We start from the raw sequence: 22,214 nt of genomic DNA, 5'->3' as shown, positions 1-22,214 counted from the left end.
CAGCCAGGAGGGACAGGGGTTACGAAACTGAAGGCCATCAGAAGGGCTGTGTCAGGAAAGTGATTGTGCGGGGAATACTGTTGACCCGTGAACAACACGGGCTTGAAACCGCGTGTTCCACTTATACACGGGTGTTTTTCCCATAACTGCGTACTGCAGTGCTAGTGACCTGCGCTGGGTTGAGTTTGCAGATACAGAGGGTCGGCTGTAGAGTTACACCCGGATTTGTGATCCCTGCGTTGTTCGAGGGCCAACTGTAATTTGCTGTAAGAATCCAGAGGTGGGTGAAGCACCTCAGGCTCGTCACGTTGGCTGCCGGGCCTGGAGCTACAGGGCACAGGGAATTAGTAACCTGAGAAGTACACGTCCCAAGGGCCAGAGGCCAGCTGAGTGACAGTGAACTTCGGCTGCTGGTGTCCCTTTCTGTGTAATACTGCCAGCATCGCTGCCAGGAGAGGTATGTTCTCATCATACGAGCACTTGCTACTTGACAGGTAACCAGTGGGATGCATCTTTAATACAAAAACACACTCTCACTGCCGAGGGCCCCAAGTTCAGTCCCTGGTCCGGGAACTAAGATCCCACGAGCCTTGTGTCGGTGCGGCCAAAAAAGAAAAAGATTAAGTGAACTAACATGCACAGTACTTTGTAATAGCAGGCACTTGGTAGAAGGTTGGCTACTTATGTAAATACTTCTTTTTTAACAATAGTTGTTTTAGAAGCAAATTCAGTTCCATCTGTTGTCCTAAAATGTTTAGCTTCAGCTTCTTAGTATCCACCTGTCCTCAACCTATATTTGGAAAATAAAGTGCACTGATCTTTACCCTTACAGGTTTTTTCTTAGTACAAATGAAAGAATTAGTGCTGTGAACCTTCAAAATTGTTGAAAAATAATTTCGATACTATTTTATAATCACATTAAAGGTTAAAAATAGATGTATTACAAACAGCTAATAAAGTATAAGAAAGACAGCCTGTAAAATAGCCTCTCGGGCTGGTTCTCATCCCTCTTCCTCAGCAGCCCTAAGTCCCGTCTGCCTTCCTTCCCACGTGGGCTCTCCTTGGGGTGCTGTCTTGGCTCCCGAGTTTGTCATCTCCCCAGGACGCCCAAGCGTCTAATAACAAAAACCAGCCTTCACAGCCAGTGCGATGTGGTTATTACAGAGCTTAGAGAAGGGGGAGTTCACGGTCACCTCGAGCGGGGAAAGAGAAATCAGAGCGGGGTGTAAGCTTGGACCTCAAACGAATAGAATTCCAGTGGAGAGAGAGGCAGCGTCACACCGAAAAGGGGCCTGTCCCGGGGCCATGGGTGTCGGTGAGGGCTGGCCAGGCTGGCTGCCAGCGGAGGGAGGAACAGAAAGAAATGACACAGGGAGGTTGGGGCCCGGCCGTGGGACTTGGGGTTCCCTGGAGGCCAGTCCGAAGCCTGACCTTGTTGTGCCCTCACCTGACTGGGTCTGTGCGGGTGGAGGTGAAGGTAGCCCCCCAGTGGTGTTGGACTTGCACAGGTGTGTGGTTAGGTCTGCAAAGTGTGTGTGTGTGTGTGTGTGTGTGTGTGGCTGCCAACATTTAAAAATTGGAAATTTTCAGCTAAAAGTGGCTTCTGGCTTCTCTTGGAAGTGGCTGCCCTGGGCCTGGGTTCCTCTCGCTGGTTGCACGGGTAGCACCTGTAGCAGGGCAGGTGCCGTCCCCTCCAGGCCCACCTCACCTTCATTTGTGTTGCCCACTTGGCCCATGTGGGCATTTGAGTTTGAAGCCCCTGATTTAAAGTTAAGAAGAAAAATGTTCACTAGCTTTGCTTCCGTACCAGGACATGTGGTGTGGGAACCGCAGTTAGAAATGGCCTGGCAACACTGGGTCGCACCTGTGCTGGTCCTTCTCTCCGGCCCAGCAGCCTGCCCAGCTCATCACGGTGTCCCATCAGGGACTCTTTACTTCAGCCTTTTTGCTGTCATCCCCCTCATCTCTCTCCGTTAACCCAGCACAGGGATGGCTCTTGTCACGTGCCCCAGTGCATGCCTGCTTTTAGCTGAAGAGGTAAACCCAGGACCAGCTCACATTCCAGCCAGGGCAGATGGCAGCTCCCACACTTTGAAAATAGTTCAAGTCCTTTAAGGGAGTTTGATGTTTAATTCATGAACTCACTTTTGTAAAGCGAGTTCACTAAAAGTAGAATTGGGGTCTCCATTTGTTCTATCAGAGGCACCTTAGCATACTGTTTACATCTCTGGTAGACTGGTCTTGATCTGGTAAGTTTCCACAAGATGCCCTAAAATCAGAAAAGATTTTCCTAGTTGTTGGGACCTGTTCTGTCTGTCTGTGGGCTCTAAGAAGCTTTAGGACCACGTTTGGCACCAAAGCAAGTAAATTGAAGAGAATCATTGGTCTTACTTAATCAAGACCTTTTGTTACCGTCATCCTCCTAATTTAGAAGTAAAATTCCTAGAAATGTGTGTTATTAAAAAGACAAAAGCGGGTTTTTTCCCACCAGCATTAAAAGTTACAGTTAAAATATTTGGTCGTGAATTAAGACTTTGATTCTCCGGGAGAGCTTTAGAAAGTAATCGTTTAGAGGAAGAGCAGACATATCCTAATAGCGTTTTTATTTTTAGCTGGACTGAACCCAAACATGAATGTCAGCAGCATGGACATGACTGGTGGTTTATCAGTGAAGGACCCGTCTCAGTCCCAGTCACGCCTCCCTCAGTGGACACACCCCAACCCCATGGATAACCTACCCGGTGCTGCTTCTCCACTTGACCAGAACCCCAGCAAGCATGGTGCGTTGAGCCGAGGTGCCTTCTGTTCTACTCGCTGATTATCCTCGCTTCCTTACTCATACAGTAATTCTCTTCTAAGAATTCAGTGCTGAAAGTGGAATAGAAAATATTCCAAGAGACCAAACCAAACCAAAACACATAGATAGAGAGAACAGAGTAGTGGTACCCAGAGGGGAATGGGTGGGTGGAGAGTGAAATAGGAAAAGGGGGTCAACTATGTGGTGACGGATAAAAACTCAGCTTTCGGTGGTGAGCACCCTGTGGTATAGACAGAAGTCGAAATGCAGTGTCATACCTGTGAGACTTGAATGTTAGAAATCAATAAGTTAGGGGTTTCCCAGGTGGCGCAGGGGTTAAGAACATTCCCTGCGCCGGAAAGATCCCACATGCAGTGGAGCAACTGAGCCTGTGTGCCACAACCACTGAGCCTGCGCTCTAGAGCCCACAAACCACAACTGTTGAGCCCATGTGCCCCTAGAGCCCGTGCTCCGCAACAAGAGGCCACCGTAGTGAGAAGCCCGCGCACCACAACGAAGAGTAGCCCCCGCTCGCTGCAGCTAGAGAAAGTCCGCGCAGCAGCGAATACCCAAAGCAGTAAATAAATAGTTATATTAAAAAAGAAAAGAAAAGAAATCAGGCTTCCTAGGTGGCGCAGTGGTTAAGAATCCGCCTACCAATGCAGGGGACACGGGTTCGATGCCTGCTCCAGGAAGATCCCACATGCCACGGAGCAGCTAAGCCCGTGCGCCACAACTGTTGAACCTGCGCTTTAGAGCCCATGAGCTACAACCGTTGAGCCCATGTGCTGCAACTACTGAAGCCCACACGCCTAGAGCCCGTGCTCCACAAGAGAAGCCGCGGCGATGAGGAGCCCGCGCACTGCGATGAAGAGTAGCCCCCACTCACCGCAACTAAAAGAAAGCCCATGCACAACAAAAAAAGACCCAACACAGCCAATAAAATAAATTTATAAAAACAAATAAACAAAAAAGAGAAATCAATAACTTAAATATACATATTCCACTTCTTTACAGAGTGTGTCAGATCCCAGCTGGTCAATGATCAAACCTCCTGAAGCCTCAACATTTACACCCTAGCTGCAAACCGAGACGTAATTGAAAATGCCACAGAGCAGCAAAGAATACAGGTCATGGCCGCACACCTGTAACATATATCTGTATCTTCAACCAAAAGTTTATATAAAATAAATTTTTTTCAATAAAATGATAAAACACAACGGAAAGTCTAATGCCTAAAAAAGAGAAACAGCAAAAATGCGAACAACCAGGGAATTCCCCGGTGTTCCAGTGGTTAGGATTTGGCCCTTTCACTGCCGGGGTCTGGATTCAGTCCCTGGTTGGGGAACTAAGATCCCGCAGGCCAACTGTTGCGGCCTAAAAGGAAAAAAAAAACAAAAACAAAAAACCTAATAACCGTAGGAGGTGATCACAGATGATCAAGCACTAAGTTTATCTCTTAATTTCCTGGTAGCATAAACAGCAAAGGAAATCTAATAGGGTATATAATTCTCTCTTGATATAAAGCATTCTAAAAAGAAAAAGAAAATTTTTCCTAATGGTTAATTCTGCAAGAAAATCATCACATGCTGTTTGGGCACTTTCTTTGGCAGGAGAGAGTTCACTCGCCCAGGGTGGGTGGGGTTAGGCCTCCAAGTCCACACACCAGTTTGTCCTTCCATAGTGAGGGCGGCAGACCGGGGGAGGGACACAGAAAACAAGGACAAGAGCTGACCACAGGGACTCACAGGTTGTCCCCAGAGAGCGTCACCACGGTGTGGGTGTGCATTTATCAAGCATCCCAACTTGACAAACTGAACCAGTTCTTAAACAGTTTGTCCTTCAAGGCCAGGTTTGGGGTAACTGAAATAGTCACTTGCCCCAGAGAGTGCTGGCCAAACCGAGTCTGATAGTTCGTGCATCTCTGGAAAGGGCAAGGGCCGGCACCCGGCACGGGGACTTGGGGTCCCCTGCTCCCTCAGCTCTTTGTTTCCTGCCGTCCCCGCAGGTGCTATCCCTGGAGGCCTGAGCATTGGGCCTGCAGCGAAGTCCTCCGTCGACGACTCCTACAGCCGGTACGACTTAATCCAGAGCAGTGAGCCACCAGCCAGTCCTCCTGTGGCTGTTCCCCATAGCTGGTCACGTGCCAAATCTGACAGTGATAAAATCTCAAATGGCTCCAGTATCAACTGGCCCCCAGGTAAGAGCGTGCAACGCTTCCGTACTGCAGCCAATCAAAACGCTCCAAGCCTGAGGGAGCGATTAGGCCCAAGAGAAGCCAGGATCCGACCTCAGAACCCTGGAAGCTTTAACCCCATAGCTTTGGCTTTTTCATTGGAAATCCATTCATCAGATAAATTGTGTGTGTGGTTGACGTCACAGGCTCTTCTGTAGCTGTCAGTTTAGTGGGAGGAGAGGACGGAAGGGGAGTAGGGAAGGGGCGCTGTGTTCCATCCGCTCCGAGTGTGTCTGGGCTTTATCCTCCTGTCTGGACACTTAGTGTTCAGTGGGGTAGCTCTAACAGCTAGCTGGTTCCAAAGGATTGATGATTTACTAAAGAGTCTAAAGTGTGCCACTTAATTAGCAGATTGTAAACATTTCCATAAACTGTCATGAAACAACGTGAAGGTGCTCTGATACTCATGTTTTGATTTTCATTTGTTTGGAATTTTCCAGAATTCCACCCTGGAGTTCCCTGGAAAGGACTTCAGAATATAGATCCCGAGAATGACCCTGATGTCACTCCTGGAAGTGTCCCCACCGGGCCTACCATCAATACCACCATACAGGATGTCAACCGCTACCTCCTCAAGAGTGGAGGTGAGGGGGCGCCCCTCCCACACCTGGGCAGTGGTCTCCGTGCGAGCACTCAGGGCAGCAGGCGGGTGTGGGCGGCAGGGCAGGGACGTGTAAGGCACGTTCTGTAAGGACCTTCTCTCGCCGTCTGACCCAGCATACGGAGGTGTCCAGTAGTGCTTACGAGGAAATGGAGACTGATTTGGGCGCAGTGTCTCTGCTGCATTTATTAACACATTGTTTTTTATAAGCATTGTATTATAAAATAACAACATTAACCATCAAGCTTTTTAAGAAAAAGATTTCCACTTGAAATCTCTTTGAGCTAGAAGCGAATTGACCCTTTATCCATCCAGCTCAGCCTATTTTTCCTTTCCTCAAAGAGTCTGGTAAAAAGACTGAGCTCCTTCCCCAGGACTTTCTTCCTGGCACAAACCCCAGATGCTGTCGAGTTTGGCACACCCTGTTCAGACTTCAGGTCCAGTCGGAGGAAGGGATGAGCTGAGCTGCGAGGTTTCAGAGCGGAGACGCAGGTCTAAATGCCGTATCGAGAAGGGCAGTGACTCGTCTTCCCTTCTGGCCTGCAGATGAAGACGCTCTGTCACGCCATTGCTGACGGAGTGTGTCCTCAGCGCTCTGACCGCGGGAAAGAACAGCCGCCTACCTGAGATGCTCAGCACTAATAAGGCCTCTCGGGTGAATTTTCCTATTTAAATGTGGCCTGCAGGGCAGAGGCACTTCTTGTCAGTGGTTTTTTAAAGTGCTAGGATTCTACGTGTGCCTGTGGTTCGGGTGGAAAGGCGGCATGAACGCAGATCACCCTTCCATTTGGTGCTGTGCATCCCTCGTGTCGCCAGGCAGCTGCATCTCAGAGTGGGGGCGTTGCAGGCCTCCCTGCGGTCGGGGATGGATGAGTGGGTTGGGGGATGCAAGGCTGTGGGACGTGAAGCCTGTTTGAGGTGGGGGGGCCGGGGGAGGCACAGCCAGTGGTGAGGCTCCGCCCTCGCCCCAGGGACCCTGCGTTGGCCTCAGGGCTGTGCCAGGCAGAGGGGTGGCTTGGTGGGTTCGGGGTTGTGGAGGGTGAGTGAGCCGTGCCTATTCAGGCACTGGAAGACCCTGGAAAGAGTCGAGGCTGCTCGGCGCAGAGCAGAGCTTCCTGAGAGCTTCCTGACTGGTGCCCAACAGTCAGCCTGTGGTCCCTGGCACCTGGGGCATTGCAGGCCACCCTTGCCTTTGCACGCATGTGCTGTGATGCAACACAGGCGTCCTGGAGGGACAGGGGAGTCCTGAGGGCAGAGCTGAGCAGACAAGACGGCCATCAGGGCAGAGGGAAGCTAAGCCTCAGAGGCGCTGGCAGAAACGGGACCTCAACCGTAGGACAGAGAGAGCACCGTGTTGCCTCACATGGCCTGTGTGACCTCCAGGGGCTGGAGCCTGGGACAGCACCTCCCCCACCCCGTGACCAGGCCTCGCCCTGGAAAGCCCTGGCTCCCCCACTTCCTGGCTTGTTATCTGAGAGAAGGGGCGGAGTGAACGGATCTTTGTGTAGAACTTGTTTACAAAAAGCCCCACAGCCGCAGGGCCAGAAATAAGCTGCAAAGGCCAGACCTCGCTGACCGCCCTGGCAGGGCCCACATGCTGCTCCCCACACACGAGGGGCTCCAGGCGCCCCGAGGGCTGACCTCCCTCAGGGCCCAGCCACAAAAGGCCTTCGTATTTTTGAGTGACCAGCTTGATCTAAAGTTCAGAGAAAGAAATTGAGAAAACGTGCGCTACAAGGGAAGCGTGAGAAATCCCACTAACCTCTTGATGTCGGCTTATTTACTTACTTTACGTATTTTCATAATGGGATTTTTTGTTTTCTTTTATTGAGTAGGTGTTGGATTTTTATTTACATTTTTGGTTTTTATTGACTGTCACTGGTGTTAAGTTCTAATTTGATATTAAAAATTTACATTAGCCCAGTATTTGTTTGGATGTTATTTCTGGTTTTAACCTTTATGAGGTGAAATGCAGCCATGCCGTCTCCTGACAAATTGATCCTAAAAAGGAAAATTAACCATAATTTCATGGGACAGATTCCACTATTAAACTAAAAATGTCAAGACTAGAACACAGTTAAAATCTAAGTACCCTAAGTACTGTTAATTATAAAAGAAATACCACATTGGGTTAGTCTATAATTTGGGATCTGGGGTTGATTGCGTTTTGTTGGTAAATGGAAGCAGAGGGTTTAGGAACTAAGGTCAGTTGTCAGTAAAGCTGACATCTTTTAAAATTGAAGACCTGCAGATTACAAATACATTTTAATGTTCATCAGCTCTGGTGCCATATGCTAAGGAGGTCAGGTACAGGACAGCCGTAGACTTCCTAGGTGCAGCAGGGGTTAAGAATGCGTCTGCCAATGCAGGACAGCTGTAAACAGCTGTGCAGGTTGTAGACTGCACAAATCCGGGAGGTGCCACATGCCTGCTAGTCCTTGTGAAGGATACTCCTGAGATTGTTCAGTGCACTGTCCCAGGTGGAGCCCTGTGTCGGAATTTCTTTTGAAATTCTGTTCATGGTAGTAAACTTGACAGCCAGAAGGTTCAGTGCGCCTTTCCCCTCCCCCAGCCAGCTTCCACACACTGGCCGAGTAACTTCCCAAGTCAGAAGAGCTCTGATCCGTCCTGCTTTAACCCCCACTGCCACCACTGCTTCATCCTCCTCCTTCCCTGGCTTCCTGCTCTCCTCAGAGAATGGAGAGGGTGAGGTGATGTGGAAACAGCACCAGCAGGGGTGCTCCGGGGGCCACACCCTGTCAGCCCCGCTCCCAGGAGCAGGGACAGGGTCCTCAACAGAGGGAACTGCAGTTCTGGGGACACGATCGCTCCCATTGACACAGTTACTAGCACACGTTTCTCCTCATTCTTCCCATATTCAAAAGAGAAATACGAATGGGGGCAGTGGGATAGCTGAGACCTTTTGACTCAGGAAAAGTGCTGGTCATTTTATGGCAAAATCTGTAACAAAAAGCTTGGAGATTTGTTTTTCAATTTTGTGGATGTTGTTGGAGGTGTGAAAAGATGGAGATTGGCCCTGTATTTTTATTTTTATCTTACCTGGAAGGGGAAACCCATGTGATCCTTCCAAACTCTAACGTGTTGCTGTAAACACTCGGTGGTAATTCTCTTCTCTCCTGCTTCCTGGTCTCCCCTCCACCAACCCCGGCCTCCCCCAGGGCCCCCCGGGCACCCAAGGCGGCGGTGCGCCTGTGTCTTCCTCCCCTCACTGTGGTCTCGGCCGCACCGCGCTCCCATTTTCCACCACTTCCACAAACGGCAGTCTAGGGGGAGATTGGTTCTTGGTTGTCAGGACTCTCACCCCGCAGGCCCGCGCTCACCTTTCTTAGTGCCGCGTTTGGTTCTGCAGGGTCCTCCCCACCATCATCTCAGAATGCCACGCTGCCTTCCTCGAGTGCCTGGCCGCTTGCTGCCTCCGGCTACAGTCGCTCTTTCAGCAGCCTTGCGCCCACTCCTAGTATTGCAGGTACGCACCTGGCCCCTCGACGTGCAGGTAGCCTTTTCTTTCTTTCCCCAAACAAAACTGACAGCCTGGCTTTTCCTGGTGGTCTGTCTGCTCCTCCCTGAGCTGGGAGGCCACGTGGTGTGATGGCGAGCGGCCCGAGCTTTGCTGAGCAGCCGTGGGGCCTCGGGCACCGCTCTGTCGCCCCACCCCCCTGCCCCCCGTGGAGTGGGAATGGTGACACTTCCTCCGTGGGCTGTCACGAGGATCCCAGGATTATGTCAGCTCCCCAGTGCAGGACGTGGCACAGCCACTGCCTGAACGTACATGATTTCGGCTCTCCCTCCTCCCCACCCCGGGGCCACGAGACCAGGGGTATATGAGGCTTACAGACGTGAGGGCGGCAACTGCTGGGACCTGCCGCTACTTGCATTTGGCCACCAGGGACTGGGAGGCCACAGCAGCCCCCTGCTTAACTGCCATCTCTCAGATCCATGCAGTGCCTGGGTTTTTCCTCTCTCGGTGTAGACTTTATGAGTCTTTCAAATAAGAAATTTCTTTTAGGCTTAGAGAAGAATTGAGAACTGTCTGTCATAATAACGTCAAAGGAATTTTTATCTGGAAATTTTAAGACAAGGATATAGAGAGATAATGGACACACGCAAACAGAATGTGTACAGGTTTATAAAAAGACGTGGGACTTAAGGAAAGAGGATTTACTTTTTATAAATTTCTTCAAATATGTTTCTGCATTCCACCAAGCTTCTCATCTACACTTTGCTTAAACCAACTGAAGAATGCTGTAGGAATTCTCTTTATACCAGTGCCTAGGGGAGAAAGGAGTTTCGATGTAGTTTACCATCTTATTTAAAAAGAGAGAGAAAAAGAGCTTCTGGATTATGTCTCTTCCTTCTAATGTTTATTCTCTCCAGTGTTTACAAAGGGGATGCATTAGGCCTTTAATGCTTCCCAGCCGTTTGGCTAAAGAAATCAGCAAACAAAACCATCCTCCCGTATCCTGGGCAGTCTTTTATGACATTCTGGTTTTTCTGATCAGTGGCGCCTCAGCTCAGATTACCATTTGCTGTTGTGAAGCTGCAGTCGACCCTGGCAGCCAGGGTGGAAGGGGCACTCCGTGCAGGGCTTTTGCCGGCCTGGGCACTGCCATGCTGCCCGAAGAGCATGGTGACAGCGGCCACTCTGCCTGCTGTCCTCCCCACGCTCGGCCGCTGAGGCGGAAGTGGCAGGTACCCCGGGCATAGGAGGGGCCAGAGCTGTTGGTCATTTCTGGTTTTGGTTTTTCTCCCCAAGAGCCTTAAAACAGGCTTCCCCCAGCCAAGGTGCCAAAATGCCAAACCGCTCAGCCCTTGGGGCACCTGGGCCACACCCATTTCTACAGGTACAGAGAGGGAGTCTCAAAAGCTGTAAAGATAACGCTGGTCAGCGTGAGTTCAGGCGCGTTATGTCAGAAGGGGCATTGCTTTGAAAGGGGACTGACACCTAAAGAAATAGCGTAAAATCTCTTGACCTTGATTAGTTTGTTATGCAATAATATGTGTCCCAGCAGAATTTGTTGATAAGGTAGCTTTAACACTGAACTACAAAAATGCTATTTTTCTGGCTGGCAAGCTCGTGTCTGGCGCATTTAGCAAAGTAAGTAACAGAAACACTGGCAAGATCTCTACTGGACACCGGCAGATTGTGTCTCTGGGCAGAAATTCAAGAGAGGATGCCCAAGGTCCTCGTTGTGGGAGCTTGACTTGGTGCTTCATTTTGGTCACGTGGTCTGCTGGAGCCAGGGAGCACCCGATGTGATTCCCTAGATGCCGCTGTGATTTTTCTTCTCTGTCTCAAGAACGCCTGTGCTCCATTTCTCTGCCTTTCTAGGTAAACTGTCAGACATTAAATCGACGTGGTCTTCTGGCCCTGCCTCCCACACGCAAGCCTCTCTGTCTCATGAACTGTGGAAGGTGCCCAGAAACACTACTGCACCCACAAGGCCGCCTCCAGGGTTAACCAATCCCAAGCCTTCCTCCACCTGGGGAGCCAGTCCCCTCGGCTGGACCAGCTCTTACTCCTCGGGTACGCGTCCGTTCTCGTGTCGCATTGGGGTGGGGGCATGGGGGTGTCTGTGCCTGCTCTGCTTGTCCTTTGGGGACGATGCCTAGCATTTTGTCCTGCAGCTCCTTTGTAAGGACCCCCACACCCTGCGAGGGCTTAGGAGGGGCCAAGGTGCCCTAGACTCTCAGGGACTATCTGGGCCCTGGCTCTGCTGACCATGTTTCAGCATCAGCCCTGGGTGTTTGCATGCACAGCTTTGCTCGGAGCCAAGAGGTCCCAGCTGTCTCGGCACCCACTGAAGGGCCGCGCTGGGCGCTTGGAAAAGCCCATTCAACCAGGGTCCCGATTCCCAGTGTGAGCGCAGCACCCCATCCTAAAGTTGCAGCTCTGAAGGCTTCCTCAGGCCCCTGGTGAACTGCGGGGATGAGGGGGGTACACAAGGAATTTAAGAGACTGAGCTTGAAGCCAGCCCTGCAAGTCTGCTTTGTTTTTGTTAGCAAGTGGGATTTGAGAGCATTGATTCTAAAGTTGGGGGGCTGGGGGCAGAGGAGGAGACCAGACCGTCCAAGCAGTTCTCAGGTCTCTGCTGCCGCGCCCACCCCCGGGGGGTCTGCAGGGATTGTGAGTCTGGGTTGGATTCCAGGGGTTGGGACAGGCTGGGAGCGCGGGTTTGGCCCGTGCAGCGTCTGTGCGTGTGGTGGGACGGGAGGGCGCTGGGAAGGGCTGTCTGACCCGCTGCAGCCTTCCTGACCAGGTTCCTCCCTGGGCGCAGGTTCTGCTTGGAGTACTGACGCCTCGGGAAGGACAAGCAGCTGGCTCGTTCTCCGCAACCTCACACCCCAGGTACAGGCGCCCAGTGGGGCCGTCGCCACGCCCGAGGGCCTTGTCTGTGACCGAAGCCTCACTCGAGGCGCACAGGTGGAGCTGGCAGCAGGGGTCATTCAGTCACGTTCCTGGTGAACTGTTTACTTCTCACGTTCAGAGGCTTAAAGAGTGTCCCCTTATGAAAAGGATTGCACTCCCTCACCTGTTCCCGCTTCAGAACCACTCGGCCTGTGCTCGCCCTTCCCGGGGTCAGGGGCCGCGAGGCTGTGTGATGTGCTCTGGCAAGAGGGGGTCAGAACCATTGCAGGGTTTTCTTCTATTAGCCTAACTCAGAAACTATTACTGAAAATCCAAGGTTTTAAATCACACGGTAAATTACAAGGTGCAAAAGGTTTATATCACAGTCATATATTAAGCCCTTTTAAGGACAGACATCTTCCCAGGGTACCGTGCATCCGGATTTCATGAACGTTTATAGTGAAGACTTCCCAGGACACGCGTTACCGCCCCTCTGCTTCCTCAATCAGATCGACGGCTCCACCCTGCGGACGCTGTGCTTGCAGCACGGGCCTCTCATCACATTCCACCTGAACCTGACGCAAGGCAACGCTGTGGTCCGGTACAGCTCCAAGGAGGAAGCCGCCAAGGCCCAGAAGTCCCTGCACATGTACGTCCCTCCCCTGCCCACGCAGGTGCTGGGCCTGGGCATTGTGGGCGGGTCCTGGGGCCACCACGATACAGCACCACGGGCACACACGTCGATCGGCTCACAGTCTGGAGGCTGGAAGCCCGACATGGTGTGGGCAGGGTTGGCTCTTCCCGGGGCCTCTCTCCCCAGCTTGCTCACAGCTGCCCTGTCTTGTGTCCTCAAGTCTTTCAGCCTGAGTGTGTGTGTGTCCTGACTTCCTCTCCTTCTAAGGACACCAGTCTAAGTGATTAGGGCCTCCCTCCTGCCCTCATATTACCTTAATTCCCTCTTTAAAGACTGCTCTCCAGATACAGACACAGACACAGGAGATCTTAGGGCTTAGGGCTTCAACTTATGAGTTTGGGGGACGTGATTCACCCCATAATAGGTGTCTTGTGACGTGTCAGTTTCTTCTGCTGCCCAAGTGCCGTGGCTCTGCCCCCCAATAGGGAAGGGGTCCCCCAAGAGAGCACATGTAGAGCCCAGGGATAGAAGATGCTCTCTCCACAGAAGGTGTCTCCAGGCATACAGCACATTCGTGCCCACTACTGGGCTTCATAATGGTCCCTGCAGTCGACTCCTCTCCCCTCATTAAAGGACGCTTTTAATAAGATGTGTGAGTAGACCGACTCAGTGACATCACTTAAAGTGCCCTAGAAGGTAATCATTCCTATTTTTAGTCCAGGATAGAAATTGCACTGGCCCTAAATGATGCCCAAGTGGTCCATTCACGCGCTTTCTTAGGAATGCATTCTACACTGACACACATAGCTGCTAGAAGTCTAAAATGAGAAAAAAGTTCATAATCTGGCCTTGGAAATAGCAATGGTAAAATGTGAACTGCAGGACTATTTCTGGGTGGCCTATGACATGAAGCCTCCAGCTGCCCTTTTCCCATTTAAAAAACAAACAAACAAAAAACGGGAAAGCCAATGAGGTGGACACAGGAAGACACACAGCTACTCTGCTCACATGATCTCTGTTCTGCTTTGTTTGTTTTGAGATTTTGTTTTGAGATGTAACTGAAATACGGCAGTGGGTCAGTTTAGAGTCTGGTGTTGATTTGACACATTTATATGTTGCTGTTATTATTATTTCCTTTTTATGGTGAGAATGTTTAAGATCTACTCTCTTAGCAACTTTGAAGTAAACGATACAGAATTGTTCACTGTAGTCACCGTGCTGTACAAGCTCCCCAGAACTTACTCATCTTCTAACTTGTACCCTTTGACCAACTTATCCCCATTTCCCCCACCCATAGCCCCTGGAAGCCATCATTCTACTCCCAAATGTTTCTACAAGTTTGGCTTTTTTAGATTCTGTGTATAATTGATATCATGCAGTATTTATCTTTGACATCTCACTTAGCATAAGGCCCTCAGGATTAGTCCATGTTGTTGAGGATTTCCTTCCTTCTCATGGCAACATAAATGATATCGAATAATATTCCAGTGTGTGTGTTTGTATCTGTGTGTGTGTGTGTGTGTGTGTGTGTGTGTACACATCTCACATCTTTATCCACTGGTTCATTGACAGGTTGTTTCCATATCTTGACTATGTAAATAATGCTGCAGTAAACATGCTGCAGTAAACATGCAGCTATCTCTCTCTTCAATATCCTCTTTTCCTTTCCTTTGGATATATACTCAGAAGTGGGCTTGCTGGGTCATATGGTTGTTCTATTCTTAATTTTTGAGGACCCTCTATACTTTTTCCATAGTAGCTGCACCAATTTACGTTCCCACCAACAGTGCAGGAGGATTTCCTTTTCTCCACATCCTCACCAACACTTGTTATTTCTTGTTTTCTTGATGATAGCCATTCTAACTAGTGTGAGGTGGTTTTGACTTGCATTTTCCTGATGATAAGTGATGCTGAGCATCTTTTCATATGTCTGTTGGTCCTTTCTGTGTCTTCTTTGGGAAGATGTCTATTCAGTTCCTTTGCCTATTTTTAATCACATCATTTGGGGTTTTTTGTTATTGAGTTATATGAGTTCTCTATATATTTGAGTTATATGATATTCTCTATATCAGATAGATGGTTTGCAAATACTTTTCCCATTTTATAGCTTGTCTTTTCATTTTGTTGATGGTTTCCTTTGCTATGCAGAACCTTTTTTAGTTTGATGTAGTCCCACTTGCTGATTTTTTCTTTTGTTGCTTGTGCTTTCAGTGTCATATCCAAAATTTTGTTGCCAAGACCAACGTGAAGGAGCTTTTTCCCTATGTTTGCTTCTAGGAGTTTTATGCTTTCAGGTCTTATGTTTAAGTCTTTAGTCCATTTTGAGTTAATTTTTGTGAGTGGTGTAAGGTAGTGGTCCAGTTTCATTTTTTTGCCTGTGGTTTTCCCAACACCATTTATCGAGGGGACTATCCTTTCCCCATTGAGTATTCTTGGTGCCCTTGTCTAAATACTGATTGACTGTATATTTGGGGGTCTATTTCTGGACTCTTTGTTCTCTTCCATTGGTCTGTGTGTCTGTTTTTATGCCAGTACCATACTGTTTTGATTACTGTAGCTTTGTAGTGTTGTTTGAAATCAGGAAGTTTGATGCCTCCAGCTTTGTTCATTCTTAGGATTGCTTTGGCTATTTGGGGTCTTTTGTGGTTCCATACACATTTTAGGATTGTTTATACTATTTCTATGAAGAATGCCGTTGGAATATGATAGGAATTGCATTGAATCTATAGATGGCTTTAGGTTATATGGACATTTTAAAAATATTTTTAATTCTCCCAATCCATGAATACAGGATGGCTTTCCTTTTGTATCTTCTTCAGTTTCTTTCATCAGAGTCTTCTCGTTTCCATTGTACAGAGCTTTCACTACCTTGGTTAAATTTATTCCTGAGTATTTTATTATCTTTGATGCTATTGTGAATTGGATTTTTTCTTTATTTCTTTTTCGGATATGTCATTGTTAGTGTATAGAAATGCAACTGCTTTCTGTATGTTAATTTTATATTATGCTGTTTTACTGAATTCTTTGATTAGTTCCAACAGGTTTTTGGTGGAGTCTTTAGGATTCTCTCTATGTAAGATGATGTCACCTGCAAATAAATTTTACTTCTTCCTTTCAAGTGTGGATACTTTTTATGTCTTTATCTTGCCTGATTGCTCTGGCTAAGACTTCCAATATTATGTTGAATAGAAGAGGTGAGAGTAAGCACCCTTGTCTCATTCCTGACCTTAGAAGAAAAGCTTTCAACCTCTTACCGATGAAAATGATGTTAGCTTTGTGTATATGTATGGTTTTTATGATGTTGAGGCCTGTTCTTTCTGTGCCCTGTTTGTTGAGGAGTCTTTCTCATGAAAGGATGTTGTGTTTTGTCAAATGCTATTTCTGCGCCTGTTAAGATGACTGCATGATTTTCATCCTCCATTCTGTTAATGTGGTGCATCCCATTTATTGATTTACATGTGTTGAACCACCCCTGCCTGAATCCCAAAGATACATCCCACCTAATCGGGGTGTATAATCCTTTTCATGTGCTATTGATACAGTTTGCTAATACTTTGTTGAGAATTTTTGCATTTATATTCCTCTATATCGGTGTGGGGGTGGGAGAGGTCCTTATCTGGCTTGGTATCAGGATAATATTGGCCTTATAAAATGAGTTTGGGGGTGTTCCCTCCTCTTCAATATTTTGGAAAAGTTTGAGAAGAATTGATATTAATTCACCTTTAAGTGTTTGGTAGAATTCGTCAGTGAAACCATCTGGTCCTGGGCTCTTCTGTGTTGGGAGTAATCAGCTGATTATTGATTCAGTCTCCTTACTCATTGGTCCATTCAGATTTTCTGTTTCTTCATGATTCAATTTTGGTAAATCATAAGTTTCTAGAAATTTGAACATTTCTTCTAGATTATCCAGTTTCTGGGCACATCCTGTGTATTTCTGTGGTATCACTTGTAATGTCTCCCTTTCATTTCTGATTTTATTTATTTGTGTCTTATTTTTTCCTTGGGTAGTCTAGCTAAAGGTTTGTCAATTTTGTATATCTTTTCAAAAAACCAGCTCTTATGTTCGTTGCGGTCCCGCTCTCTTTAGGTGTGTTCTGGGAAACACTACCATCTTGGCCGAGTTCGCCGGCGAAGAAGAAGTGAACCGTTTCTTAGCCCAAGGCCAAGCACTGCCGCCCACCTCCAGCTGGCAGCCCAGCACCGGAAGCAGCCAGACGCGGCTGGGCGCCTCGGGCAGCTCCCACGGCCTGGTGCGCAGCGACACTGGCCACTGGAACGCCCCGTGCCTGGCAGGCAAAGGGAGCAGCGACCTGCTGTGGGGCGGGGTCCCCCAGTACTCGAGCAGCCTGTGGGGCCCCCCCAGCAGCGACGACGGCAGGGTCATTGGAAGCCCCACCCCGCTGAACACTCTGCTTCCCGGCGACCTCCTCAGTGGGGAGTCCATCTAGCCCCCAGAGGCCCCGCGGGCGCCGCAGTCATCAGCACTAGGGAGGAACGCTGACCCTTTCCAGTCCGGGCGTCGCTGAGGACCCCGCTTGACCCGAGCAGCCCGGCAGCCCTTTTGAGTACCTCTGTCCCGTACTGAAGACGAACCTGGGCCGCAGTCCTTGCGAACTGTTCCCGAGACAGTGCGGGCTGCGCTGGGTCAGTGTCACGTGTAACGACAGGATGCTTCTCACAGCTTTTTATTTTGTGTCGTCTTATGTTCGTATGGTGTGCTGTCATTTTGATTTTTTAAGTATAAAAGCTGCTTAGAATAGTTCTATCATGAAGGGCACTTTTCAGATTGTGGGCTGGAAAGGGTTATTTTATCAAGGGGGGGAGGGAGGGAGACGAGAAAGCCTCTTTAAAACGAGCCTGTGACGATGATGCACATTACCAGAGGCGGCCCGTCATCAGGGGGAGCGGCGCCCGTCGCTGGGACGCGGTCCCGGCGCCCCGAGCCGTGAGCCGCGCGGCAGCAGCGCTCTGCGACCCGCTCTCTGTTCCCGCGGGGCCGCCTATGCACATTACCCTTCTTTCATTACTTTCTCATGTCATTTTTTTTTAATCCCCAAAAAAATATTTTTTAAAAGTTAAAAAAAATAGACATATCAAACATGCAAATACTTGAATCCAGCAGGCCAATAATGAAATGTGAACACTTTCTAAGTCTAATTCTACACTTCCGGGTTGACATCAGTACGCAGAAACAGGCTCTAGGAAAAATTTCTACGTTCACAGCCTCTGTGTGTGTGTGTGTGTATGTGTGGAAACAAGCGTGTGTGTGTGCGTGTGCGTGCGCACTTTCTGTGTTTGTGTGGTAAGTGTGTGAGGGATTTAACTGTGGGTTCTCCCTTGTGTTCAGTATGTGCTTTTTTTTTTTTTTTGGCGCATTGGTCAAACGTTTGTTATTATTGTTAGCTTCTAACTTTGCACTGAGTGTCCCTGCCCTTCCTTTAGCTAATCCTATACATTACAGAGAATTCATAGGACAGGGCTGGTGACAATTCACGTGTAAATGTTTACTCAAGGACTCTGTTATTGTGTTTAAAAATTACAGTGTATATCTCTGGAGAAATAATATGTATACCTACCTTTAGCAGCTTTTTATTGTGGACTAATGCAAGAAAATTATTACCAGAGTATTGCACCATTTTTCCATTTGGAATATAAAATTGAAGAGAAAAAACTCTCGTTGAACTGTGGCCATAGATACTTGTAGAGGATGGATGGTTCCGCGGGAGGAACGGAAACAAGCACTTGGACGTGGGTTGTGACTGCTTTCAGAGGAGCCTGTGGTTAGGGCTCCCACCTGTTTACAGACCTTTTTTTCTCCTTCAGACTTTAAAATAAAAAAAAATTTTAAAAAGGAATTTAAAAAAAAGAAAAGAAAAAAAAAAAAAAAAAGACTTCCGTCGTAAAGAAAGCTATTTTCAGAATGCAGATGTGCTACTTCAGAGCTCTGGGATCGAACAGTGTTGTGTCCCCTCCGGCCGTCGTCGTCGTGGACTCTGTCGACTGTCCCCTTCGTCCAGGTGGCGAGTGTGGTCACTGTCTTGCACACGCGGATGCACTCTCAGGAAAGCCAGGGTTCCCGAGGGGCAGCTCCACACCATTTCATGTATTTTGTAACCCAACTCCTAGCACTGAAGATGTTATTAAAAAACAAACAAAAAATAAAGAAAAAAAAAGAAAAAAGAGGAAAAAAAACACAAAGAAGAAAGATACCTAATCTCTAACGTGTAGCAGTTACGTATGTACCAAATAATGGACTCAAAGGAAATAGATGTTCGAAGAGTGCTTTATATATTAAAAATTGCTTTATGTTTTAAAAATGATCAATGTTTTGATTGTTTTGCAAGAAAGAAAGACAATGGAGTAACATACCCTCAAGTATGTTTAAAAAAATATATGAACATGTGCTCCCTGCCTGCTTGATCAGGAAACTTGTGCATTACATTTTTTTTAATTAGCTTTTTAATGGTTTTATCAAAACAAAAGAAAACAAAAAACAAAAAAAAAAAAGAAAAGAGAAAAAAAAAAAGTTCCTGCAAGATTGCAGATCAACAAAAGCTGGTTTTATAGAGGATCATGAACTATGCACAAACTGGTTCAAGACTTTTTTCTCAAGTTCAGTAGTGTATTTAGCTAAACAGACCTTCCTCCGAGTAAGTGCATCTCATCGCCGTTACATGCGTTCCGTATGTTCGATGTACACGTCCCTGCGTGTGTACACCAAATATACGTGCGTGCGTGCGCGTGTGCACCCAGACATACAGCTTCCCATGCTGCATTTAGCATCGAGTTGTAGGAAACTCCTGATATTTTTAAATTGAGGATGGAAGTAAAGAATCTCTCTGTTTGTTTTTGTTTTTTGTTGGGGTGGGGTTTTTTGTTTTTGTTTTTTGACCTTTTATTTTGAATTAAAGATGTCTGTAACTCTGAGATTAAAAGACAAGTTTGTGGCTTTTAATGTTTTTCCTCATAGAATGTGATTGTTGAAGAAAATGCACCGAAAGTTGCTTTCAAAAGTACAACGCTTTGTTGAATCTTAATAAATTGCAATTTTTTTCTTGGCTGTTCGAATAAATGTGTTTTTTATTTTTCAAAGACGGATGTCATCCGTATTCACTCTGTGTGTTGGGAGAGAGAGTTGTCCTACTGTAGGACACATTCCCTGTGTCTTTCTATGCTGTCCTCAGAGTTTACATATATAATTAGATGCACTCCAAGTTTCGGTTGCTTGACTTGTGATTTTATCATTTGTTTTGTGGTTTTGCAGCCAACACTGAAATCTTATTAATAGTCGTCAAGAGGTGCAATAGAACCTAGGGGCTCTCTACTAGCCAGCTGCCTGGACCCACCTGCTCCATCCAGGAACTGGTACTGACTGGGACAGCCTTGGGGCGTGGCCCCAGCCGAGGACCACTGCTCACACTCACCCATTTTGGGCATCAGAAATATTCGGAGAGAAGAGAGTAGTGAAGGTCTTTTGTGTTTCGTAGGCTTTCATTTGTTTCGGTCAAGTAAGCCTTGGCTAACTTTACCGAGCATCTTGTACAAGCACAGTTGAAGTGACAGCATTGGGTAAAGCAGCAGCAGTGGCAGCTGTCTCCCCATGGGGTTCAGGCGGCAGTCAGGAGTCAGAACACTCCGGTCTGGCTCTCAGGTCCACCCCTGGATTGCCTGCTATCACCTTACGTGAGTTCAGCGCCAGTGCTCCTGTTTCATCAGGATTGTAAAGATAGCCTTTTGAAGACCAGCCAAAATGTCCTTTGTGACACCAGCAGAGTGAGTGTCTTTTTCTCTCTCTACTCCTAGAGGCCTCGGCCACATTTTATCAAGAAGATAGGACCCAGGTTGGCCTCCACAGCAAGACAATGTGTTCCCGGCTCTGACCAACCTCTTTAGAAAGCCAAGGAGGAGGGGCTTCCCTGGTGGCACAGTGGTTAATCTGCCTGCCAATGCAAGGGACACGGGTTCAATCCATGGTCCAGGAATGCCCCACATGCCACAGAGCAACTAAGCCCGTGCGCCACAACTACTGAGCCTGCGTGCTGCAACTACTGAAACCAGTGCAAGAGAAACCACCGCAATGAGAAGCCCACACACCACAACGAAGAATAGCCCCTGCTCGCCACAACTAGAGAAAAACCCGCGCACAGCAACGAAGACCCAACACAGCCAATAAATAAAGTTCTCTTAAAAAAAAAAAGCCAAGGAGGAAAGCACGGAAGGGCCATCATCAGGAGATGAAATGAAAGGCTATGGAGAGAATGAAATTCAGAACATGCGTGTATGAACCTGGAGGCAGCGACTGCCGGGGCTGTGAGCCGGCCCTTCCGCAGGTGTTCGTTTGGTGCCTGTGAGTCCAGAGTCACTACAGGGAAGTGAACTACTGTTCCAGCGTCTGCTCCCTAGGAGAACAAGCCCAGTGCCTCCAGAAGGTCAAAAGGATGAGGCAGGCTTCATGGAAGAGGTGGCACTTTGCTCCCAGGCCCAGGGAATGCAGGGGACTGCTGGGGAACACAGTGTAAGGCGAGTGACCACCTCATGGCCTGGAGTGGGGGCGGGTCCTGGTACCCACATGTGAAAAGGAGGCTTGGTGTCTGGAATCAAAAGAAAAAATCAAGGACTCAGTTGCACTTTTAAAAAAAAAAAGTCATTCTGGCAACACCGTGGGAGAAGGCAAAGAAGGCAGGGTGCGCAGTGGGTAGTAGCTTGATGTACAGAGAAGGAACTGTTGAATGGAGAGGAGAGGCTGGGAGGGAGCCGTCCTGGGCAGCACCAATCCTAGTCACATAAACGGCAGGATCCGAGGAGCTGAGCGCACGTTCACTGAGACAGGAAAGCATTTCGAGAAGATTCTTTGCAGGAACAGAGCATGTGGGGTGGATCAAGAAGAAACCACATAAGAAACTGGTGGAAACACACAGTTAACTTACTATCAGCTTTCACAGTGGAATCGCCGTCGACCAGCTTCTCTTGTGCAGGACCGTCCCCCCAGTGGCCCACGTGGCAGGCCTGGCCCCGGAGCCTGGCCCCCCAGCATCATGAAAACCAGGAACACATTCCCAAACACCCCTTAAGTGCGCAGACACCTCAGGCTTAAGTGACATTTCAGATGCTGATTCTCCACCCTGGCCGCATGTTAGAATTACCCAGAAATTTTTTTAAATCCCAGTGCCAGGGTACACCTCAAACACATTCAGTCAGAATCTCTGATTGTGGACCCAGGCACCAGAGTTTTTCAATCTGCCCCATTGGTTCCATTGAGCGGGCAAGACCTAGGCAGTGTGTCAGTGTCAGTGTCAGTGTCAGACAGAGCCTGTCATCAGGCTGAGACTGTTGGCTGCCCACCCACTGGACTAGCCATTTCCAAGAGTTCAGTGGGTCTCACTTGGCAGTTATAGCTAGCTTTTTTCTTTTTTTTTTTTTTTTCTTTTTTTTTTTTTAGCAAAACTACTGTGTGCCAGGCATGGTGCTGAGCACTGTGGAGGACTGTGTCCATTGTTACAGCAGCCCCATGAGGCGAGGAACCAGGACTGGGAGAGACTGGGAGAGGTTCCAGAACATGCCCGAGGCCACGAGCTGATG

General features: G+C 48.2%; 1 protein-coding gene and 1 pseudogene across 11 annotated transcripts in view; both read left to right on the top strand.

Moving 5' to 3' along the window:
* The window catches only part of TNRC6C (trinucleotide repeat containing adaptor 6C), a 125,124-nt gene extending 107,689 nt beyond the window's left edge, over nucleotides 1–17,435 (top strand). For 5 of the 10 annotated variants that reach the window (XM_057714118.1, XM_057714112.1, XM_057714109.1 and 2 more), the window contains 8 exons: nucleotides 2,613–2,780; nucleotides 4,806–4,997; nucleotides 5,474–5,617; nucleotides 9,005–9,121; nucleotides 10,985–11,179; nucleotides 11,931–12,001; nucleotides 12,511–12,650; nucleotides 16,723–17,435. In XM_057714118.1, the coding sequence (XP_057570101.1) occupies nucleotides 2,613–2,780; nucleotides 4,806–4,997; nucleotides 5,474–5,617; nucleotides 9,005–9,121; nucleotides 10,985–11,179; nucleotides 11,931–12,001; nucleotides 12,511–12,650; nucleotides 16,723–17,083 (1,388 nt within the window). In that variant the 3' untranslated portion in view covers nucleotides 17,084–17,435. The other 5 variants (XM_057714114.1, XM_057714113.1, XM_057714116.1 and 2 more) reach the window with 4 other exon arrangements.
* A 6-nt stretch (nucleotides 17,436–17,441) lies between these two features.
* On the top strand, nucleotides 17,442–19,120 carry LOC130839742 (uncharacterized; annotated as a pseudogene). Its single transcript, XR_009049884.1, has one exon. The product of XR_009049884.1 is annotated as an uncharacterized LOC130839742 (transcript).
* Nucleotides 19,121–22,214: the final 3,094 nt, after the last annotated feature.

The sequence above is a fragment of the Hippopotamus amphibius genome, chromosome 17 (genome assembly GCF_030028045.1).
Source record: "Hippopotamus amphibius kiboko isolate mHipAmp2 chromosome 17, mHipAmp2.hap2, whole genome shotgun sequence".
NCBI lineage: Eukaryota > Metazoa > Chordata > Mammalia > Artiodactyla > Hippopotamidae > Hippopotamus > Hippopotamus amphibius.
Note: the sequence above shows the minus strand (reverse complement) of the source record. Positions and strands in the feature narration are given on the sequence as shown.